This window comes from Mixophyes fleayi, chromosome 3 (genome assembly GCF_038048845.1).
Source record: "Mixophyes fleayi isolate aMixFle1 chromosome 3, aMixFle1.hap1, whole genome shotgun sequence".
Classification (NCBI taxonomy): Eukaryota; Metazoa; Chordata; class Amphibia; order Anura; family Limnodynastidae; genus Mixophyes; species Mixophyes fleayi.
The window spans coordinates 178325588-178348449 of record NC_134404.1 but is presented as its reverse complement, the minus strand read 5'-3'; the positions used below and the strand labels follow the sequence as shown (position 1 = coordinate 178348449).

Here is a 22862-nt window from a genome sequence, read left to right as displayed (position 1 = left end):
GGGTCTTGATCTTTCCCTACTTTATCCTCCAAATTTTGGTTTTCCATTATATGTACCACAAGAGAGCGTACCCCTAAGCCACACACACTCGGCAAAGCCTTTAAAAATTATATGCGGCACAGGAGAGTAGCACTGGACTTATACTGCTGAATCAGTGAACTTTGTAATAGCAGTACCACTGGACTTATACACTGCTGAATCAGTGAACTTTGTAATAGCAGTACCACTGGACTTTTACTGCTGAATGTGTGAACTTGGTAATATTGCAGTACCAATGGGCTTATATACTGCTGGATTGGCTTTGCAAATTTGGTTATAATTTTTTTTTTTTTTTTTTTATTTTTTTTATAACTTTTTTTTTATTTTTTAAAAACTTGGGAATAATGGAGAAATAACTATGCCCTTAGAAGCACAGAGCACAGGACACAGCACCACTGGACTGAACAGGACACAGCGCAGGACCCAGCAGCACTACTGAACTCAGCAGGACAGAGCACAGGACACAGCACCACTGGACTGATACTGCAGAATGTGTGAACTTTGTAATATTGCAGAACCACTGAACTTTTACTGCTGAATGTGTGAACTTGGTAATATTGCAGTACCAATGGGCTTATACTGCAGGATTGGTTGTGCAAATTTTGTTGTAATTAAAAAAAAATGTAATTAGTTTTTTGTATTTTTTTTAAATAACTTTTTTTTATTTTTTTAAACACTTTGGAATATTGGGGAAATAACTATGCCCTTAGAAGCACAGAGCACAGGACACAGCACCACTGGACTGAACAGGACACAGCACAGGACCCAGCAGCACCACTGACCTCAGAAGGACAGAGCACAGGACACAGCACCACTGGACTGAGCACAGCACAGCACAGCACAGCACAGCACAGAACTTAACTGAACAGCACAGAACTTAACTGAACAGCACGAGATATAGCAGGACAGAGGACCACCTAACACACCCTCCCTCTACCCTGATCAATGCCCGAGTGAAGATGGCGGCGACTAGCGGGGAATTTATAGGATCCGAGTATCGCGAGATCCGACAACGGGATTATGAGTCAGAGCCTCAGTTTCAGATTTGAATTTGGCGCCAATACCCGGATCTGTCTCAGATCCGACTCGGATCGGCAACGTTCGGGTGGGCTCGGATTTCATAAATCCCAGTGCGCTCATCTCTAATTTGGTGGTGATAATATATACACCTATACCAAAAAAGGGAAAGAAAACAAGTTATAGATGATGGCATGCTCTTCCTGTGATAGATGTGTTGAGAGGAACAATAATTCTACGAGGTGTGCATTAGGTTACACCAATGTGTTTCATTCACTGCCTGGACTTTTTTAAGGATGTTAGTATCACCTTGATTAATACATTGTAAATTTCACATAAAAACAAGAACTCAATTTTTTCATTCATACAGATCTCAAACTTGAAGACAATTTGTTCCCTACGTTCATGAAAGGACCATATACATTTAAAAAACTAGTAGATGATCTAAAAAAAAATACCAGAAACAAAAAAATAATAAAACTAATCAACTCAGAAGTCTTAAATAGTGGCAGAGGGCTGATACCATCATTGAAAAAGTACAGGCAATGGATGAAATGCGTTGGCGGAACCTATACGTCTCACATGATAGAATTGCTGCGAACAGCTACCGTATCACAGGAACAGCATACGTTCCACCATCATGTCGGTATTTCTCTAAATGTAGCGCCAACCAGGCGAGAAGACTTGGTTCATATTACAACCTAAAGAAAAGAAACAGGATAATTTAGAGAACAAGAACTACTATAGGGACAATGATTGGGTTAAGAAATTGAATTGTCTCTTATATTTTGGATGGAACTTAACCATTTTACTGCTCTCAATATTTTAAAAGCTATAAACACTTGCATATCATATGTTTGTACCTGTTTCATTGTGAGCATCTATAAACTTGTTTTCCGTATATATAACTTAAACACAGTAAGGGATACATGCACTCTTATTATTCCAGAGATTTTCAAATTAAACGTGCTATCTAGAACTAAGACTGGTGCTAAAAGCTCTAGTCAGAGGCCAACAGCTCTTACAGGGAAATCCCATAAAGACTGAGCGAGTCAATGCAATATTAGCGGAACGAGGTGCTCCCTCACAATTGCTAGATGGATTCATTTGGAGATCCAATATGCTTTCATTTGGCCAGGGACATCTGTTGCTCATTTTAGAAGCATATACTACAAGTTCTGTGAGCGCCTTCTGGGTGGCACAGTATGGAGACTCAGCTGAGCACTTACGTTGAGCAGATTCTCTGGGGCATATTCAATTGTGAGAGTTACTCGCAAAAGTAATGCGACTTGCACACTATTACCGTAATTACGGTACCTTAAACCATATGTGCCTACTCTCCCCGAATTTTGGAAGAGTAGGCAAAACTCCCGAAATTTGGCGAAACTCATGGGAGTGAATGGAGGGGACAGGACTTAATAGCGTCATTAAGCTCCGTCCCCTCCATTCAATGCCGTGAATTTCGGCTTTTCCATAGTGGGGGTGGGGGTGGGGCTATGATGACACGAAATGTCACCACGCCCTCCACCTAGCCCATGTCACATGACTTCTCCCCCGGGGGAGAAATATTAAAAGTGGGCATGTATGCCTTAAACCCAGGATTTCTGCTTGCAGCTCAGGGAGCAACGAGCTGAAATCCGGCTTAGAATTACCGTAATGCCGGCAATACTTTTAACGCCACGGGAAACTCAGACAATTGAATATGCCCCTCTATGTCTACTATGTTTTATAAGTTAAATGTTTTTTTGCATCAAAAGATGCCAATTTTGGATGGAAGATGTTGTGCACTTTGCATTCCCACCCATATGGGAAGTCCTACCATCGACTCTGACAGAAGAAGTAGTAGCCATCTCTTAATCTCATGTGCATTGTAGCACAATGCAAAACACTCCTACAAATAACCACCATGGAAATTTCCATTATATCAACAGGAATGTATTGCTTTCGGATTTCAAATTCACTACTTTTCAAGGTAGGAGTGATAACAGAATAATACCTTCCAACATGACTAATTTTAAATGGTGGCTTTCCTATGTTTTTCTCATTTATTTTACTAAATGCAGTAATTGGGGCAGATGACTGACATTAATGGCTGACATAAAATAGCATGGGGTAACTGATGTTTAAGTTTAACCAACTTTGAAAGACAGCTAGCTTAGCACTGGTTATCTAAGCTTACCTATGGTGATGATCATGATCATGACCTTTTATAAGGTGCAATTCATTCCATTGAGTTGTCCATGCGTCCAAGCACATTTTTATTTTATTGAAAGTTATCCTTGCAAAGATTATGTTCCTTTATCTGGATGTATTATCAAATAAAGTTGCTATGACAAAGTTATGATAATCGGTTATTTTACAAGATCATGGCTTGCTGTTGGAAGATCAAGGGCACTGTTGAAGTCGTATAATTGGATGAACGAAAGTATATTGGTTTAATATTGGTTTGCCGTGCGTATTGCGAAGCGTACGCCACGTGTTACGTGGCGTGGTGCATTCGCACGGTAAAATACGCGCGCACACACTCGCATTACAACAGTTAGTTATTTAGATAATTTCATATTGGTTCTGTTACACTGTAATTCAGGAGCAGATAGTATTCGGTTTATTATTAGTCCATATATATATATATATATAGTGATTATATGTACATTGTAGTGTTATTAAAGGTTTAGGTAATAGGAAAGGTGTCATGCCTGATATCATATTGAAGCCCTAATCATCAGCAGCTGTCCGGTGCAGTCGGCGAAGAGATCGCACATTGCATACTTTAGTTATTGATATTAGAGAGTAAACCTTTGTATGATACTGGCTATGAAAAGGAGCAGACCCCCTGGAGAGAAGACCCCCACCTTTGGATTCCTTAGATTGAATCAACCTATTACCTGTCTGGCCTGGACCCACCCAACGTCTGGACCTATAGAAACAATCTACGTCATCTCTATTGTTCACAATGAAACACTGACTGTATATATATTAGTTGCATCTCACTGGGGCCTCAGTCAACTCTGACACAATATTCTATACAGAATATTGTCCATCGGGTCCCGTGGGTGCGCAAGCGAGCGCAAGCGATTGCATTGGTATGTACTTATCTTTTGGTATTGGCTGTGCTGTACTGTACTTTATCATGATATAATAATGTATTGAATTATTGACTATTTACATCTGTTAAAAAAATAAATCACTTTGTGCTTTGGACACACATTCAATTGATTGGGCAATGCTTATTTTAAAACGATTGAATTACTTTAACAATTTGGGGGCTCGTGAGCTTTGGAGGTTTCGTTGCCGATGATACGCAAGACCAACGGATTTCGGTTCCTCAACAAAGGGTGGAGACGCGTCATAAACGGGTAAGAACGCATTGTGTTCAAAACCTGAATTTTACTCTGTGTTGTGAAACCGAATGTCCGTTTTGCATTATCTAGGGCACGCTAACTAGAACCTAGGGACAAAAGAGAAAACTGTTTCTTTTTTCTGTCATTGTGCGTTTTAACTGTATTGCATTGCTTAGCGTATGTGTATTTCCTGCTGTGCGTACGCGAACTTCCGGTAGACTTGCCACGTGGTTAAACAATCGTTTTGATAGTTATTGCACGTGTATAGTATAATTACTTGTGAAAGCCTCTGAGGTATTATTACTGTTGTTGGGAACTTTTGATTTTCTGCGCAGAAAAGGTGTATAGTGTGTGATGTTGTAACGTAGATACACTGTTTTATTGTTGAGGTGCTCAGTTGCTGTCTGACGAGGCGGATTGCCCAACTGAAGGACGGTATACAGGGCAGGTATACCGAATGCGAAAACGAAGTTTTCGCAAAAGCGCTACCAATAGATCGCAAGGTTTGCTAATAATTAGTATTGGTAGGCAGTGCGATCCGATCGCACCGTTAGTGCGAATTGGTGAAGCAGCTAGGAGGAATTATACTGGAAAGGCAGGTTGATTGTATTAACTTGCGCTCCCAGCGGTAATAAACTCAGCAGATTTTTGTGGTTGAGCCAGGCTATCGAGGAGCTGATAGCCCTTGGGGCCCACAGTGATATTTCTGTATTAGGGATCCTCGCCAGGGGCGAGAAAAGCGAGTGAACGCGGCTAAAGGAAATACGTTCACCGAGCATTATAGATCTCTAGCGGTGAGTATAGCAACAGAGTTGAAATTATTTAGTGGAAAGAACAGAGCATTGCGGTGTGTCTGTGTTTCACATTTGGCCGGAAGGAACAGAGCATTGCGGTGTGTCTGTGTTCCGGGTAGAAAGTATATTGTGCAACATGGGTGCTAGGCATACGCTAGAGATTACCAATTTACTGCCTAAGGAAGGTCTTATTGAGTCAGCAAGATTTCTCATGTGTGCAAAATATGGTGCATACGCAACTGTGTATTGTGACACGTGGGTCGAAATGACCAAAGATTGTGATAGGCCTTTCCCAACAACAGGGAGTTTTAATGCAGAGGTGCTAAATAACGTAAAAGATAAAGTACGGTTGATTAAGTCAACGAAAGTGAGAAATGCACATAATCATTGTTTAAAATCGTGGCAAATGGAAGGTAACACGTGGCAGAGCAGCGAACGCACAGCGGAAGTGAGTGTAAGGAAAAACACGTGTTCAGCGGAAACAAGCATTCCGGAAGTGTGCGTTGCAAAGCGTGGCGAACTGAGCGCAAACACGCCCCCGATAAATTCGGTCGGGGCGGGAAGTACAGCCAATACCAAAAATGTAAAAACTGTAACTAGTAACTTGTATGTTGTTTTAAGTAACGTTAAAAGTAATGTTTCAGGACAAAGAAGAGGAACGGTCCCACCAGCAGGGGCAGCTGCTGAAAGTGGTGAGAGTAATGAAAAGGTTAACACAGGGGGAGACATCCATTTTACTGCAGCAGCAATTTCAGCAACTAGTTTCAGTGATTTGGTAGACTTACATCCTGTCTGCACAGCAGCAGTTCCCAATGGGAAAGCAGACAGGAATAGTGATGTTCCCTTAAAACATGTAGCAAAGCATGATCCATGCACTAGGTCTGAAACATTTTCAATTTTGTCTGATTTCCCTGATCCTAGGAAATATTTGACCAAATGTCAGCAGTTTATTAGATATTATGGTAATGTGTATGAGCCAACTAATAACGATTGGCGAGTATTATTGAAGACCTGTCTTCCTCTCAATACTGACATACAAAAGTTCATTAAGGATTGTATGTTGGAGGAGGATGAATCCTTAACCGAGGATGATAATCAGGACAATATTAGACATATAATCACACAGTTGGCCACATATTTCCCAGTGATAGTGGACTGGAGTAAAATTTTTAGTATCCAGCAAAAAGATAGTGAAAATGCAGCAGACTATTTTTGCAGAGCTTTGATAGCAATGGGCAAATATACTGGGGTACCAGACATAAAAGATAATCCATATTACAGAGAGGTTGCTGTTAAAGTTCTAATGGATGGCCTCAGGGAAAACTTGAAAAGAAGGGTGCAAACTTCATTACCATACTGGAAAGGAACCACTGTAAGTGCTCTCAGGGAGTCAGCTATAGAACATGATAAAAGTATAAATAAACGGAAAGAGACACTAAGTGATAGGGTAATGATGGTAAGTATCCCAGCACTAGAGGGACTGCACACACGACCACCAGCATACAACCCACATAATAAGAAACATATAAAAATCAGGTGTTTTAAGTGTAACGAAGAAGGCCATTTCGCAAGAGATTGTAAAAAAGAAGAGAAACAACACGAGTTAAGGAAGTGTTTTCAAGGCAATAAAATAGGACACTTAGCAAAACATTGTGCAGACATGACAGGGACGTGCTTCTACTGCCATAAGAAGGGACACATGAGTAGGAACTGTGTAGAGAGAAGAATGAATACCTGGGTTGGAAATCACATAGACATCCACAAAGGAGGCGTACACTTCTCTCAGAGGTTCCCCTTTAATTGATTGCACACTCTGTAACAACTAATATTCTGGGGGAGAAATATAGCCGACTCTAGAGTTAATCTGTGGTGAGCATTAAGGTGCAAAATGTAGAAAGAAACTTATTTTTTTTAAAAGTAATCTTTGTTGATTTTGTTTGTTCGTTTTATGTTGTCACATGTTTGTTTTCCTAAATCGCTAGCCGACGGCAAAGAATAGAAATGTTTGTTTTGTTTGCTGTTTTAAGATAACTATCTTGTTTTTCTTTTCACAGATAAAAGGGACACAAAAGAAGTATAGACAAGTGTTTAAAAGGGGTGAGATAGAGAAATAGAAGAATTACTCTTGAAAGACTAATTAACAATAGACAATTGGAACACTCTTTTGTTTTAGGCTGCAGTGACTCATGATAATTTGTTTGGCTGAGAATCATTATCCAACAATGAAGTATGTACATACTTTGCTCCAAAATATCGTTTTATGTATTTCAGAGAAAATATGAGTCACTAAGAGTACATTTTCACATTTCTCTATTATAAGTTAGAAAAGTCCGTTGAAAAGGTATGTAGTCAATGAGATACCGAGTTCTTAATGAACAAATGACGGACGACACTGGATTGCACTGTTAAGAACCCCTAGTCAAGTATGGGGAGGGGTCATAGTTAGCAAATAGCTAAGGGGAACAGTGGAATGAATACAGCCATTTCCCCATAGAGTCAGAGTCCAATCCAGCTGTCATTTTGTTGTAAAAAAAAATCTCCCTTTCTACATGTATGTTTGTATTCAAACCTTTGAATTCCCATCATTCATTGCTTTCCTATTTCTCATTCTTTACACAAACGCTAGTCTCTCCCTCTCTCTCTCTCTCTCTTTCCCTCTCTCTCTCTACCTATCTCTCTCTCTCCCGCTCCCTCTCTCTCTCTCTACCTCTCTCTCTCTACCTCTCTCTCTCCCTCTCTCTCCCTCTCTCTCTCTCTCTCTCTCTGCTCTGGTAGAGATAAAATCCGACACAGTCTCAACAATGGGGCTAAAACATATTTTTATGTTTTTACATAAGACAAATTCAGAGATACACACACTAGATTGATATGAGTTACAGAAACAGTCAGGGGTTTTGTTTTCATGTGTATAGAAACTGCTGATTTATTTTTTTTTAAGCAGAAAGGTTCTGTTGTGGAAATACGATTCATGTTTTATAGATTGCATATCTGTTTTGTTTTTTTGTTTTTTGTTTTGGTTCGTGCCTCCTGTACAAAAATGTGCCTTTTTATGGATGCACAAAGGGTGGAGACAGGAGATTGCTACAGATATGCATCCCTGTGTAGAACATTGGAGTAGGATTTTTACCACAAGATACGACATAATGTGAAACCCTAGAAAATGTAGAATTTTCATGTTTTATAATTTTCACTGTTAGACAGGCATGTACTGGATACTGTTATATTTGAAGAAAGTGTTATAGAAAGAGACCTCTTTGCCTTTCCCACTTAGTCAAGTAGCTGAATATGAGGTACTGAGAATGACATGTGAGTTGGCAGAGGGAAAATCGATTGATATACATTGGTCTTTAGCATTTTTCTAGTCTAGAGGGCGATGTTGAGGTGACTGAGAAATCGTTTTATAGCAATACCAGCACATGATTAGGACACTACATAGAGGACTTTATACAGTGACACAGTTACCAACTGAAGTAGCTGCTAGTAAGGTCCACACTTACACGCACAACCATACATGGCTGTCACACCAGGGAGAACATAGCTGTCAAATAGACAGCAGGGTTTTATGTGACAGCTAACAAATCTATGTTTTGTTTTTGTTTTTCGTTGTATTGTTTTAGTTTTAAAAAGGTGAACACACACACATGCACACATACACATATTGGTTAATATAGGAAGATTTGTGTTACCCGAGGGATAAACTGTCTGGAAGGTGAAGAGATGTGGTGAGGAGTCTGGTGGACTCTGGAGAGATGGACAAGGTAGACTAATATAGCCATCCCATATCCCTCCTGCTGATGGGTTTTCCTCCAGGTAAAACAAATGCACGTCATCCAATTACCACCATGCAGGATCCTCAAGTATACACAGGTGTACCAATGAAAAATGTCTGGGTAGAGGTGTATTGAAATGTGTCTAATGTATTACTGTATCATACTCAAAGCTTTTGTTATTCAATGTGATAGTCCTAGAGTTATAATAGATGATAGGGGTATTCATGTTATTGATAATAGATGTATAATGTATGAGTAGTGGTAACAAATCACATACTTTCAGTTAGCCATAAACCAGTGTGAACATAAAGTAGTGGTACTCGGTAGAATGAATTGAATAGAATAAGAGTTGTAACTTGATTGAAGTGCCACTAGTCCTTTCCCGCTACTAAAAGATCACCCCTGGGCAGACTCCTAACCTGTCAGTTTTGAAATGTTCTTGACCCCTCGTGAGATGAGATTGTAACTGGGAGGCTAGGTTAGACCCTGAGAGAAGGTAAATAGCGAGACAGTAACCAAGAACGTCCGAAACACTGTTTCCTGAAAGGTCACACTAACTCAGGATGTTGGATCGGGAGAGTAAGTTGTGGAGCAGAAATTTCTTAAGCTTAGGTTATTTGCCAGACAGGTACCAGGTGTAGGCTACCAGCCTCACGGCTTTAAGGGTAGCAGAGACACACTGGTGCCCATACCACCCACTGCAGAGGGGCCAACACTCAGAGAAGGGTCCAAGGGCACTCATGAGTCTGTACTGGAAGGCCTCGAATGCAGTTAGTAGCACCTGAGCCAAAGGCTAAGACTGTTGTCCAGCATGAAGTTGTAGTTTTTCCTCTTTTGTGTTCTCTCATTTCACTCTCTTCTCAGGACGGTTAATTCTTTTGATTATTGGCAGGTGACAGAGACTGGTTCGGGTAGTGATAAGGAGGTATTGGGGAGGAAGAAGTTAGTAGCATAATCAGTCCAGTCAATTACTCTATTCAATTCAGGGGTAAAGGAAAATTTGGAAACCTTGGAGCTTGGAGAAAGTGCGAGGGGCTATTGTCTGAGTAGCATTACGTCCGTAAGTACGGCGACCCCATAGTTAAAAAAAAAAAAAAAAAAAAAGAGATACACCCAGCGATGCCAGTCCAGTAATATCCGGACTCGAGCAGGCATCCTTGAGAATGATTATCATTCTTGGGAGGGTAAGGTTTTAGACCAAACAAAGTGCTGGGCGTGCTCACGCGTGCCTCAATGATTATATCAAGTAGGATTAGTTCTCTTTCCACTAAATATTCTTGAGGTACCCGAACTATGGGTGGGAGGTCACTAGGGGAAAAAGTAGGACACCTAGGTCCCTTAGTCTGAAGTCTCCCAATGCTTTACAAGCCGATCACTGTTAAATCTGGGTATTGGGAGACTGGGAAGAACGAACAGACAATAGCCCGCCCACAAGTGTTGATGAAAAGAACTGGTGACATTATTAGATGTGTGTATATTAACGCAAGCTGAAGGAGATTGCATATGACATTATTGATAGACATAGGATGATGCTATTGATGAACATGAAGTGTTTAAATGTATTCTGAGCTTAAAGACATGCGTTGGACAGAAGAACCTGTTAAACTTGAAGAACTGTAGTAGAGAATTCTGTATAGCTGATACACGTTCTACTGTACCATGTACCTTTCCAAATAATGTATTAAGTGTTTTATTGCACCCTTGAAGGGCATACAAAAAGTTATCTCCAAGCTCCAGAAGTGTACGGTTTATAGTAAAAGAAGAAGTCGTTTAGAGGATTAAGACTCTCTCTTATGATAACTTGTTTAGATCTACAAACAGTGTGGACATACACCAAAGGGGATTTGTATTACATAACAATGAAACGTGGTACTGAGATCCTGCTTGTAACATCTTTAAGGTGATAGTTTATTGTACTATCAAAGGGTGGACTGTTGAAGTCGTATAATTGGATGAACGAAAGTATATTGGTTTAATATTGGTTTGCCGTGCGTATTGCGAAGCGTACGCCACGTGTTACGTGGCGTGGTGCATTCGCACGGTAAAATACGCGCGCACACACTCGCATTACAACAGTTAGTTATTTAGATAATTTCATATTGGTTCTGTTACACTGTAATTCAGGAGCAGATAGTATTCGGTTTATTATTAGTCCATATATATATATATATATAGTGATTATATGTACATTGTAGTGTTATTAAAGGTTTAGGTAATAGGAAAGGTGTCATGCCTGATATCATATTGAAGCCCTAATCATCAGCAGCTGTCCGGTGCAGTCGGCGAAGAGATCGCACATTGCATACTTTAGTTATTGATATTAGAGAGTAAACCTTTGTATGATACTGGCTATGAAAAGGAGCAGACCCCCTGGAGAGAAGACCCCCACCTTTGGATTCCTTAGATTGAATCAACCTATTACCTGTCTGGCCTGGACCCACCCAACGTCTGGACCTATAGAAACAATCTACGTCATCTCTATTGTTCACAATGAAACACTGACTGTATATATATTAGTTGCATCTCACTGGGGCCTCAGTCAACTCTGACACAATATTCTATACAGAATATTGTCCATCGGGTCCCGTGGGTGCGCAAGCGAGCGCAAGCGATTGCATTGGTATGTACTTATCTTTTGGTATTGGCTGTGCTGTACTGTACTTTATCATGATATAATAATGTATTGAATTATTGACTATTTACATCTGTTAAAAAAATAAATCACTTTGTGCTTTGGACACACATTCAATTGATTGGGCAATGCTTATTTTAAAACGATTGAATTACTTTAACAGCACTAACTGAAAATGTTTTCAGGACGTCTTCACTGGTTAAAAATGCAGGTCGTCAGCATTTCAAAAGTCATTCTGAATACAAAGACAAAATAATTTTTCACTGGTAGCAAGGTGCCAGTATGTACTTTATAGAAATTTTAAGCTTGAATTGCAATCAGTGGGGCAGGCAGTACAGCAGGTCCTGAATTCTTTGTTAGCTGATAGAAGCAGAATTCAAAACAAAAGATTATAGGAAGAGCAAAGCAAGGCAGAAGTGAAGGGTTTAGTAAGGTGACCTCTCAAAGGCATAAATAGATGTTTTAACATCATTAAGCTCATGTAATCATTTTAGAATCCGGTCTAAGGACACTGGTTAATGGTCTAAAATGATAAACATACTGATCAATTAACAGCAATTGTACACTTTACTAGTTTTGGGGTGAAAAATAATAGGGATAAGAGAAATCACTCCTCTGTCTCAGAGGTATAACAGCCTGACCACTTGGGCTCTATGACCAGTTGACAAGTGTCGGATAATATGAGGAGAGTCGTACACATAATTGAACAGCTAACAAAAACTCAGGGGGAGCTGATGGTGCTTTCTCTCGATGCAGAAAAATAATTCAACAGTCTACACTGGAACTACATGAGACAAGTTTAGGTCCGATTCGGGTTTCAAGAAGTTATTTTAAAATTGATCCTTGCTCACTATAAAAGTCCATCGGCTTGGGTGTTTAGTAACGGTTTCTTGTCAGACAGATTCAGAATCATTAATGATACTAAGCAAGGTTGCTCCCATCCCTCCCCTCATCATTATCTTAGCAATAGGACCATGAGCTGAAAAATATCACTTTCCTATTTAATAGCGTCACCTTAAGAAACAGGCTGCTGCGTAAATTATGCTTATTCGCTGAGGATGTCTTGAGTTTCTGACCCAGAGACCACGGACCTGATTCATTAAGGATCTTAACTTGAGAAACTTCTTATTTCAGTCTCATGGACAAAACCATGTTACAATGCAAGGGTTGCAAATTAGTATTCTGTTTTGCACATAACTTAAATACTGACTGTTTTTTCATGTAGCACACAAATACTTGATAGCTTATTTGTACACTGAAATTTAAAGTTGATATTTGTGTGCTACATGAAAAAACAGGCAGTATTTAACTTATGTGCAAAACAGAAAATTAATTTTCACCCCTTGCATTGTAACATGGTTTTGTCCAGGAGACTGAAATAAGAAGTTTCTAAAGTTAAGATTCTTAATGAATCAGGCCTCACATTGCTATCCTTTCATGAGATGTTAGAACACTATAGCAAGGTTTTCTTCTATGGGGACGATTCAATCCGGCTGCGTTATTCTAGGAATAACGCAGCTTGCGCACTATTAACGTTACTACGATAAAAGTGTGCAATATTACTATTAGTATGGTCATTTTAACGCTGAGTTTTGCTTGCAGCTCTCGGGGCCGCAAGCAAAAATCCAGGTTAAAATTACCGTATTAAAGGTAATAGTACTAGCGCCACATTAATCCTGGACTAACGTGGCGGAATTGAATTGGCCCCTATAAATCAAATACTTCTAAGTCAGATGCCCTTCTGGTAGTGGAAAAATGCTTTAGGAATAAGTTTACCTACTCATGGAAGGTTTCTGATCAATCTTATCTAGGCATACACATTTTGTGTTTTAATGTTTTAAGACTCTTCTTTGGGATTGAATAATGCCTAAAAAGCACCTCACACGTGAATAAGCCAGACAGGAAAGACAATTTCTCCATTTACAGCTCTGTCTGACTCTCCATTACTTTCAGCAGCCACACAGGGACTTGAACATTTGCAGCAGCCCATTTCTCCCCGTGTACCATGTGACTACAGCAGTCACATGACCTGGTGACGTCAGAAGGTCCTATAGATGAAGGGGATCTAGCTATTACCTTAGAGGGCAGAGGCTGTGCAGCTGTAGCCGCTGGTATATACTAGTGAGCGGTATGTTCACCCTGCTGAGCCGCATGGGAGCCCTTCCCTCCCGGGGAGCTGGACTGCACAAGGCGGTGCATACTGGATGCAGCTCAGGTAACTACTAATCACTAGCTAGTTTCTCTTTCAGGGGCAGTGCAACAGGTAATGTTGTCCTCCAGCAACACTAGATGGACACATTGGTGTAATATAAATGTGTTGCAGTGCTGTGTTACATACTTGGGGAGAGAAGTACTTTCAGAAAATGGCCAAGAAATTGTAGTCCAGCATGTCAGTCATAACGTCTGATTCTCCAGCTGCTTTAAAACTAAAATTCACAATATTACCTGCTGGGAAATGTAGTCTGCTGCTGATTTGTCACAGATCTGTATAATGTTTTTCAGTAGAGCAAGACAAGTATTATACTCTAAGATAGGCTCTTACATAAACATTAGACTTAACCTTGATGTTTTCATGCATTTCCATGCCAGCAATTTAGAAGTTTGTTAGCTCAGTAAATGTTCTTTTAAATATTGTTTTATCACATACTTGTAACTGCCATTTTGATACTAGATCCTGATCTCTTTGGTCTGCAGCCAGGGATACAGTACCCATAAAATCTGTTCAACAGAAATACTTATGTACATTTGTAGTTTTAAAAAATATAAAGGTTTAGGTTGAGACAGTAAGTAAGATGCTGCTTTAAGGTCACATGTACACTGAAATGTGCACTAATGTGATTTCACTGGAATTTGACATTCTGTTTTAATTCTTGTTTTTTTTTTATTGGTAGCCATTTGTCTATCTCCTGGTGTTCAAACAGTAACAAATTTGTGGAAAATTAACAATACCAGCACTGCAACCGAAACAAGAAGAAAGTAAGCTTTTTGACTTGTGTGTTTTGTATTTTCAGGGTTTATCTATTTTTGTAAAGTTGACCTAATATATGTTTGTGCTGTAGCAATATGTGCAAGTTTTATGGTACCAATGCTGTATAATCAAGTAGTGATGCCATATATAAGTATAATTCATCAGAACGTCTTTTATTGTATCAGTATATACAGTCTCAAACATTTGCATGGTAAATAACCTATGTGCATAAAACACTGTAATGCAGCTTCTATAAGTCATTTAGCAAAACCCAAAATGAGTGGTTTCTACACTGCTTTTGCCAATTGCTTCTTTGTTTGCTGTGGGTTGAGCATCTTGCATTTTGTAATATGAGGAACTGGGTGAATCAGGAATGTTCCTTATTGAGTACCTAGTCATTAACTACATGTTATTTTTTGGGATTAGATTATTTAAACAGGATTCAAAAAGGGGGAGGGGGAGTCAATTAAAGCTGCACTAGCACCAATTAAAATCTTTTATGAACATGCAGCTTCCCCCTTGTCGGAGCCCTGAAGCTTCTCAATGCATACGCTTTTCATGGTGCTCTTCTGTTTTTTTTCACAACCCCAACCGAAAACCACGTTGATTGGGAAAGTGAGAGAAGGACGAGCAATGTAAAACCACAATCAAGATTGAGGCTTGTGATTGGTCCGCTCCCTCACATTCTCCTCTTCCTCCATATAAATTATAATTATAACACAGACAAGTAGGGCCCCGAAAAAAACCCACTGCTGATATGAGCCCTCAAAAATCAAAAGTAGACACAGTTTAATTTTTCCTGGGGCAATTCCATAAAACCGGGATGTGTAACTATGCATGCGGTACACAGACAAATAGGCACATTTGTGTAAAATAGTAAAGTGTCTGTATATTTTGCACTTTTGTAAGTTACCTATATTATTTATTTTCTTTTGAAGGGCTTTAATAGCAATTATAACTGCATTTCTTCTCTTTATTGAAACTAACTGTGTTATAACCGTGTTTTATGTATATCTATATATGTATTTGGTCAGGTGCCAGTTTAGACGAACTTACAGTACTTCACAGACTGTGGATCCTGTGGAGATGAAGAAATTTCAGGCATGGTCAGCAAAATGGTGGGATGAGGAAGGAGTGTATTCTGCGCTACATGCCATGAACGACATCCGTGTACCATTTATAAGGTATACTTTATGTGTGAAAGTGAGCGAAAACTACAGATTCTTCACTAGTTGGTGATGTAAATTTGTAGCTTTCCCTCTTTTCAACCATCAACTAGTGTTTAGGCAGGGCAGTTAGGACCTTCATTGAGATCACGTAAGCCTGTTACTAAATGAAAAGTAACAAAAAAAAAATGAATGCATTTGTAATGGGAAGAAAATATGACGCATCTCTCTGGCATGTAGCACATAATCCTAGTGTTTACTGCTTTCTTCTGTCTTTTTTGCTATTTTCTTTGTTCCATAGATGCTTAATGACTGACTGCAGTTCTATAGTGAGGGAAAAATGTGGAGTTAAGCTTCCACCTTGTACAACACTATGGAAAGAAAGGGGAGGGCTTGGTCTATTAATGATTTCATGTTGATAGATTAATGATATTATATTGCGAAGGAAGATTTTTATTTGTGTAAATTAGAGAATCATCCACATAGCTGACAACACTGATTGGAATCGTAAACCTGCAAACACGAAAGTAGGAATATATGTATCACACGTAATTGATTCTAATACATTTTTATGTTTCTAGAGACATTCTAATGAGCAAGAGCCATAATCTTGGTACTAGGTGCCTTCTCTCTGGTGTAAAGCTTCTTGATGTTGGCTGTGGTGGAGGACTGTTGTCTGAGGTAACCTTAAGCTATTATTGTTTACATGATCCAAAGCAACGATTTCTATCACTAAGAAATCTATTCATGGGCTATTTTTATATGTCTGCAAATAGACACTGAATCTAAAAAGCAGGTTGATCTAATATGAACATGCAATATGAATAAACAGGAGTAAATGTTCACGTGAGCGCTACCTGTGCATTCTTCTGACTGTGCATTAAGCCACCGCTTGACAACTGTGTCCATGGATCAGTTGTCTGCACTGCAGCTTTTCTTACCAATTACTGCCAGTTGGCTGTCATATGGCCACTGGGCTTTAATAAAAGCTAGTGCTGAAATGATATCTACCTGAAGGAGATGCGAGCTTGCTATATTGTTACTGAATTCGTCGCTGGATGTGAGAATCTCTGCTGATCTGCATGTTGGTCTTACAAACGAGAGAGGGCTTTTCGATTCCTATATTTTCAGTAGGAAGGAGTGCTGCTGTCAACTGCATCATATAACGGAAATCTGCAGTTGGGTAGAGTTCCCCTTTAACTGGTGCTTAGTACAAAGATTTTTTTTTTATGTGTATGTTCGTGTGTATGTTACTTTACTTTAACAACAATTACATATTAATTCAAAATGTAGATATTTATTTTTAAGTGTCAGTGTAGAAGAGGCTACATGTACATTACATTATATGTCCTTGGTGTATTACATAATATCTAAATATTATTACTTGGCAGCATCTAAGCTCTTTGTGCTCTATTAGGAATAGTTGTTTCTCTTTCCTACCATTGGGGGACACTGCAAGACATTGGGGTATAGTAGGTGGGACTAGGAGTCTAGGCACTTATCAAACTTGTTTGTTCTCCTCACTCCACCCCTACTGTGCCCCTCCTCTCCAGCTCAGACCTCAGTTTTTTTCTAAGCGCTTAGGAGTTAGGTCACGTAGGTATAGTACTTGGTTTCGTTTTAGTTATTTTTCACGTTTTTATTTTAATTCCTTTTAGGTGCAGCGCGGGACTTGATCCAAAGACCCAGAGGAGTGAATAGGACTGCAGCTCTGTTCACTCTGGGTCCCTGCGCAGGTAAGCAGCAGCCTGGGCTCTCTTGCCTTGCACCTCTGACGGCAGTTTTCCCCTAGAAACGAGCAAAGGGGCCATAATTCTGAAGTCTGCCATTAGGCAGCACTTAGTTTGGCACCAGATATTAATAGCATATCGGCCATATAGTCGGCCACGGCCACATTATGAAAGAGCGGCCGGGAGTGAAGCTGTAACGGCCTCTCCTCCCCGCCCGCCCGACATGCTGGCAGGTTCAGGGGCCTCTTTTGCCATTTTTTACATTGTCTAGCTTGGCGTTGTGACGTTGGACACTCAAATCTTTTGGCCGGAGAGTCTTCGCTGGAAGCTGGTTGGTACCTTGAATACAGCCCGTATGGCATCTTCCTCAGCCACTCTCACTGGGCTAGAAATGATACAACGTTTGCTGTAAATAACAAGGTTTTCACACGTCCCTGTAATGGATCTCTAAATTGTTTTCTTTCGTGAGCTGTCTCCGATATGGGTCTCCGCCTTGGTTCCCTCAGAGTGCAGCTCCCGGTGCTCTCCATCTAGCTCAGCAGGAGGTTATCTTTCATCAGGGGCTTTCTTCAGGCTCGGCCTACCTTTGGTTGGTTGGCTGAAGACATGGAATCTACATCTCCTCATCAGAGTACTTGCTTTGGCCACCTTTTGACCCACTGAGTTGGTTAAATTGTTATCTCAGGGTATGGGTGCTCCCTTGGATATCGCCTCTGTTTGCAGGGTTTCAGTGTCAGGGGTGTGTATTGCACTCCCACATTTTAATTTTAGAGAAGGATAGTGGTGCGTTGCACTGGGCATTATTGGTTCAGACAATCGTGTCTGTATCCCACTTAACGCAGAGACTTGTGGTTAAACATTCTTATTCATTCTCTTTTTGTGTAACGCTTCTCCGACTGGAGATGATTCGTGCTCTTGTCTGCACAGTCTCCGTCCGTGAGACTAATGTCCCCTTCGTCCTTTCTAATGCTAAATAGCGGGGTGGCACAGTGTCCAAACAGTCTCTTCACGCTACATCACTTCCACCATTCTGTTTGTGCCCCTCATCCTGTTCAGGTGACTTTTTAGAGCACACACTCCAGGGGAGTTGTAGCTTCTTGGACGGCACGACAGGGTGCAGTTGGGCAGTGTGGCAACGTCTACATCTTCTGCATAGTTTCTTGGATGGTTTTGCATCCGTTGATGCGAGTTTTGGCCTCAAAATGTTGTGTGCAGACGTTCCTGAGCATTTCCTCACTTGGTGGCAGCTTTGGTATGTCCCCAATGTCTTGCAGTGTCCCCCAGTGGTAGGAAAGAGAAAAGAAGATTTTTACTCACCTTTGCTCTGAAAGTAGTGCTGTCCTTGGTGTTGTTTTCTGTATTGTTTCTCCTCTCTTCCTGGCTTGGTTATACAAAACTGAGCTTTGAGCTGGAGAGGAGAGGCATAGTAGGGGAGGAGTGAGGGGAACAAACAAGTTTGATAAATGTCTAGACTCCTAGTCCCACCTACTATACCCCAATGTCTCGCAGTTTCCTCCAATGGAGTAAGAGAAATCAAATTTACGGAGAGTAAAAATCTTTTTTAGCCTACAATACAAAATGCTTTTAAATTATTTTATTTGCTCAGTGGGCCGAGAGCCATTTATTTATTTATTTTAATGAGCCACTTTTAGCAAACCATTTGTAAGGAACTACGAAGATTTTAGAAGGAATAAATCAAGCCCAACACTTCAGGGAAAGCATTAGAATTGTACTTGCATGCATATGAGTACTGTAGAACTAGTAAGTGCTGGTTGGCTACTTACCTTTTCTTAAACAATTTTTGTTGTCACTGGATCCCCTTACTGTAGTGGTAAACACTAGCGATGTTTACTGACCCCCGTGTTCTGGTTTTGGATCTGGATTAACTTCGTGTTTTGGTTTTGGCAAAACCGCCCTTGCATGTTTTGGTTTTGGATCCCGATATTTTTTTTTTTCTGCTTCTAAAATCCCTACTTTTGTTTTTTTGCTAAAATCACATAATTTTGCTCCCCACCCCCTCCCTACATTAATAATAATAAAAATAATAATATTATTAACCTCAATACCACTAATTTCAAGTCATTTGCAGTCAATTTTGACCATCTCACAGGTCACAATATTTTCATACGCTTTCAAACAAAGACCTGGCTGGATGGTAAGCGACAGAGCAATGACACAAACACACAGCAGTTCCTACTACATCTAGGACACATTGTCACACGGCAGTGGCAGAAAAGAAAAGTGGTGTAAGATGGAATTGTCCTTGGATCATGAAATCAGTTATGGTTTATTTGATCGCTCCACCCATTCCTTGGATAACTGTGGTAATTCTACAGCTAATACATGGCGACAAGCGCTGCCCCCCCTCCAGGGATACGTGCTTTTATCAGACCCAGACCAATCCAGGGCGCCAGACAATGCACTAAAAAGAGCCATTGTAATTCACAACAAAAAGCAAGTTCATCGAATCAGCCCCTATTGCCAAAAAATTATAATATAGTTAGGTACCTTTGACGAAAAGTGCAGACTACAAACACTTTGTGTAATACTTTTATAAAAATTAAACATATTTATGTAGCTGCTATGAGCCAGAAATCTGGAGAAAACTACGGTTTTCTCTGGAATAATGCCTATCACAATTTTTCTCCCTTAACTTATTTTACATTGGTAATTACAATCCCATAGATCTCTATAAGGACTGCCATTTGACCCCATTTAACAAGTATTCTCAAGATGGCATTACCTTTTTAATGGGGTCCATTGACTCCAGAGAAACTGATGTGGATCAATCACTGAGTCACATGACTATATGACCTTAGCTGCGCATACGCAATAGCCGCAGAGGGTCGCTTCCTCTTTTTCGCTGTCGGCATTAGGCTGCTGGCGAAGGGTCTGTTTGTGAGTATAGGAGGGTTTTTCACCAGGACTTGCCAATGAGTCCTGCATTGGAAAATAGTAGTAAAAAAAAAAAGATTATCGATACAAAATGATACTTACTGCTACCCACTAGCAACCAATTTTAAATAGAACCCAGAGTATGTTTTAGTTGTAATCTGTTAATTTCTGTATTTTTTTAGTGGTATTATGCATATGAACAAATACCCAATTTAAAAAATCAAGAAATGTTAAATAGCCTCTTAAAGTTCCAAGCACTTCTCTCTTTATTTCTAAAGAATATGTAAACCTACAGCTATATGTAATAAGAATCATTTAACAACATTTAAATGTTTCTACATTAATCATAAAAATAGGAGAATTAAGCTATTTTTTTTATTGTCTTCTACAATATATGGCAGCCTTGTTATCTATTCAGTAACTGATGTTTCTATTTTCCTTTTTATTTTTTGTTTGTTTGTTTTTCCACTTGTATTATTGTTGCTCTAGCCACTTGGCAGACTTGGTGCTGCTGTTACAGGAATCGATCCGCTAGAAGATAACATTAGAACAGCAGAATTACACAAATCATTTGATCCTGTCCTAGACAAAATCATCCAGTACAAACCTTGCTCACTAGAAGAGCTCGTGGAGCACAGTGTGGAAATGTTTGATGCTGTTGTGGCCTCAGAAGTTGTAGAACACATTCATGACCTCGAGTCGTTTATCCAAAGCTGCTTCAGTGTACTAAAGGTAAGGCAAGAACAGTGATTGAGCACACTATTCTATATTAACAATTAGTTTATGAACAGGGAACCATGTTCTCTGATGGCATGGCTCTGTAACGTAATAATGTATTCATTTCAGTTTTTTAGAGTAAAACATTAAGGGGTTTTCCAGTTAAATTGTTACCACCCTCTCCGTCAATTGGTTGTGTCCCCCCCCCTCCCTCTTAAATGTAATTTGACTTTATTTGCATTTTTATATCTTGCAATCCAGGCCAGATCAGGTTTATGTTGCTCTGCTCCCTGCTCCAGACTGCATGGTATTAGATATGACAAGTCCATAGACGTGTCCATGCAGGTCTCTGAATAATACACTGCAATCTGCTGCATGTGATGCACAGTTTCACTATAATGTGCTATAAAATAAACCAGTTACATTGTGTTAGAAAAGCAGGAGACCTACATGGAAATGTGTTACCATGCAGCTGGAGCAGAGAGCTAATAATAGTTCACAAGACAGGCAAGTGTAAATAAAAAACAAAACAAAAACAAATGACCATCAATAGGGGTTGATGATCATTAAGGAGCAGGGTACAATCAGTTTTACTGGATAACTCATTTAGTTTATAGATAATAAAGTATTGGGAGACTTCTGAAATCAATATGTTTGTCTTTTTTTAAAAATAAGTGCACACAAGCAAATGTCCAATATTTGTCCTCATTAAATGAATAATTTCTTATTATTGAATAATAAATATTACGTGTATGTCTTATTTTTTGGAAGCCAGGTGGTTCACTTTTTATTACAACGATCAATAAAACCAAGATATCCTACATTCTTGGAATAGTGCTAGCCGAGAAGATCATGTCCATTGTCCCGGAAGGCACTCATGACTGGGAAAAGTTTATCCCACCTGAAGAGCTTGAGCGACTACTTGAATCAAGCAAGTATTTGTCATAAGAGTAATGTCAACACTGGATATGTAGGAATGACTAGGCTTGCAATACAAACAGTTGTATTATCTGTCTGTCCTGTAACTTGTAGTGTTGCAGATAACATTGGTTGAATGTATTTTTTTTTTAATATGTATTATCATTAGCTTTTTATATATAAAGCACTGACCTATTACAGAGCTGTGCACTGAGGGGATCATAGCATACAAAAAAATAATGCATACATTGACATAATATAGAACAGGCCTGGCCAACCTGTGGCTCTCCAAGTGTGTGAAACTGCAAGTCCCAGCATACCCTTTCAGCAATCAGCTGGCTATCTATTGGCAAAGCATGCTGGGGCTTGTAGTTTTACAACACCTGCAGAGCCACAGGTTGCCCATGCCTGATATAGAAGATGACAGCCCTGCTCAAATGAGCTTACAATCTGAGGTGCAGGGAACACATGGATACATAAGTAAAATGGAATAACAGTACTATATGCAGCATTATCCGCCTCCAATAATAATGTGGTGCAAACAGCACATGTACTGTAACCTATAGCAACTATTATGCTTTAATTAATTTTGCTTAAACCACACATTTATGAAGGTGAGCATCTGACTGATTGCACATATATATGCTGTTTGCACTATTTTATTACATACTCCTTTTTTTTTTTTTTTTTTTTTTTTTTTTTGGGTTGATTAATCAATACTACACTGATATACTGTAGGGTAATGTTTGGTTTAAAGCTGCATTACCACCTAAAGTGGTGAACATTTTTGTTCACTACTTTAAAAGGGCTGCAGAACAGGGTTGTGAGTGGGAGGACCAATGAGAAATACCAATGTGTCAGATTGCTTCTTATTG

At 39.6% G+C, this 22862-nt stretch overlaps 1 protein-coding gene across 1 annotated transcript in view; it reads left to right on the top strand.

Annotated features, from left to right (window-relative positions):
* Positions 1–13382: 13382 nt before the first annotated feature.
* Positions 13383–22862, top strand: part of COQ3 (coenzyme Q3, methyltransferase) — an 11837-nt gene continuing 2357 nt past the window's right edge. Inside the window, exons 1-6 of the mRNA XM_075202822.1 lie at positions 13383–13808; positions 14485–14569; positions 15596–15745; positions 16309–16408; positions 20842–21084; positions 21841–22000. Coding sequence (XP_075058923.1) covers positions 13724–13808; positions 14485–14569; positions 15596–15745; positions 16309–16408; positions 20842–21084; positions 21841–22000 — 823 coding nt within the window. The 5' untranslated portion in view covers positions 13383–13723. The remainder of the gene's footprint in view (positions 13809–14484; positions 14570–15595; positions 15746–16308; positions 16409–20841; positions 21085–21840; positions 22001–22862) is intronic.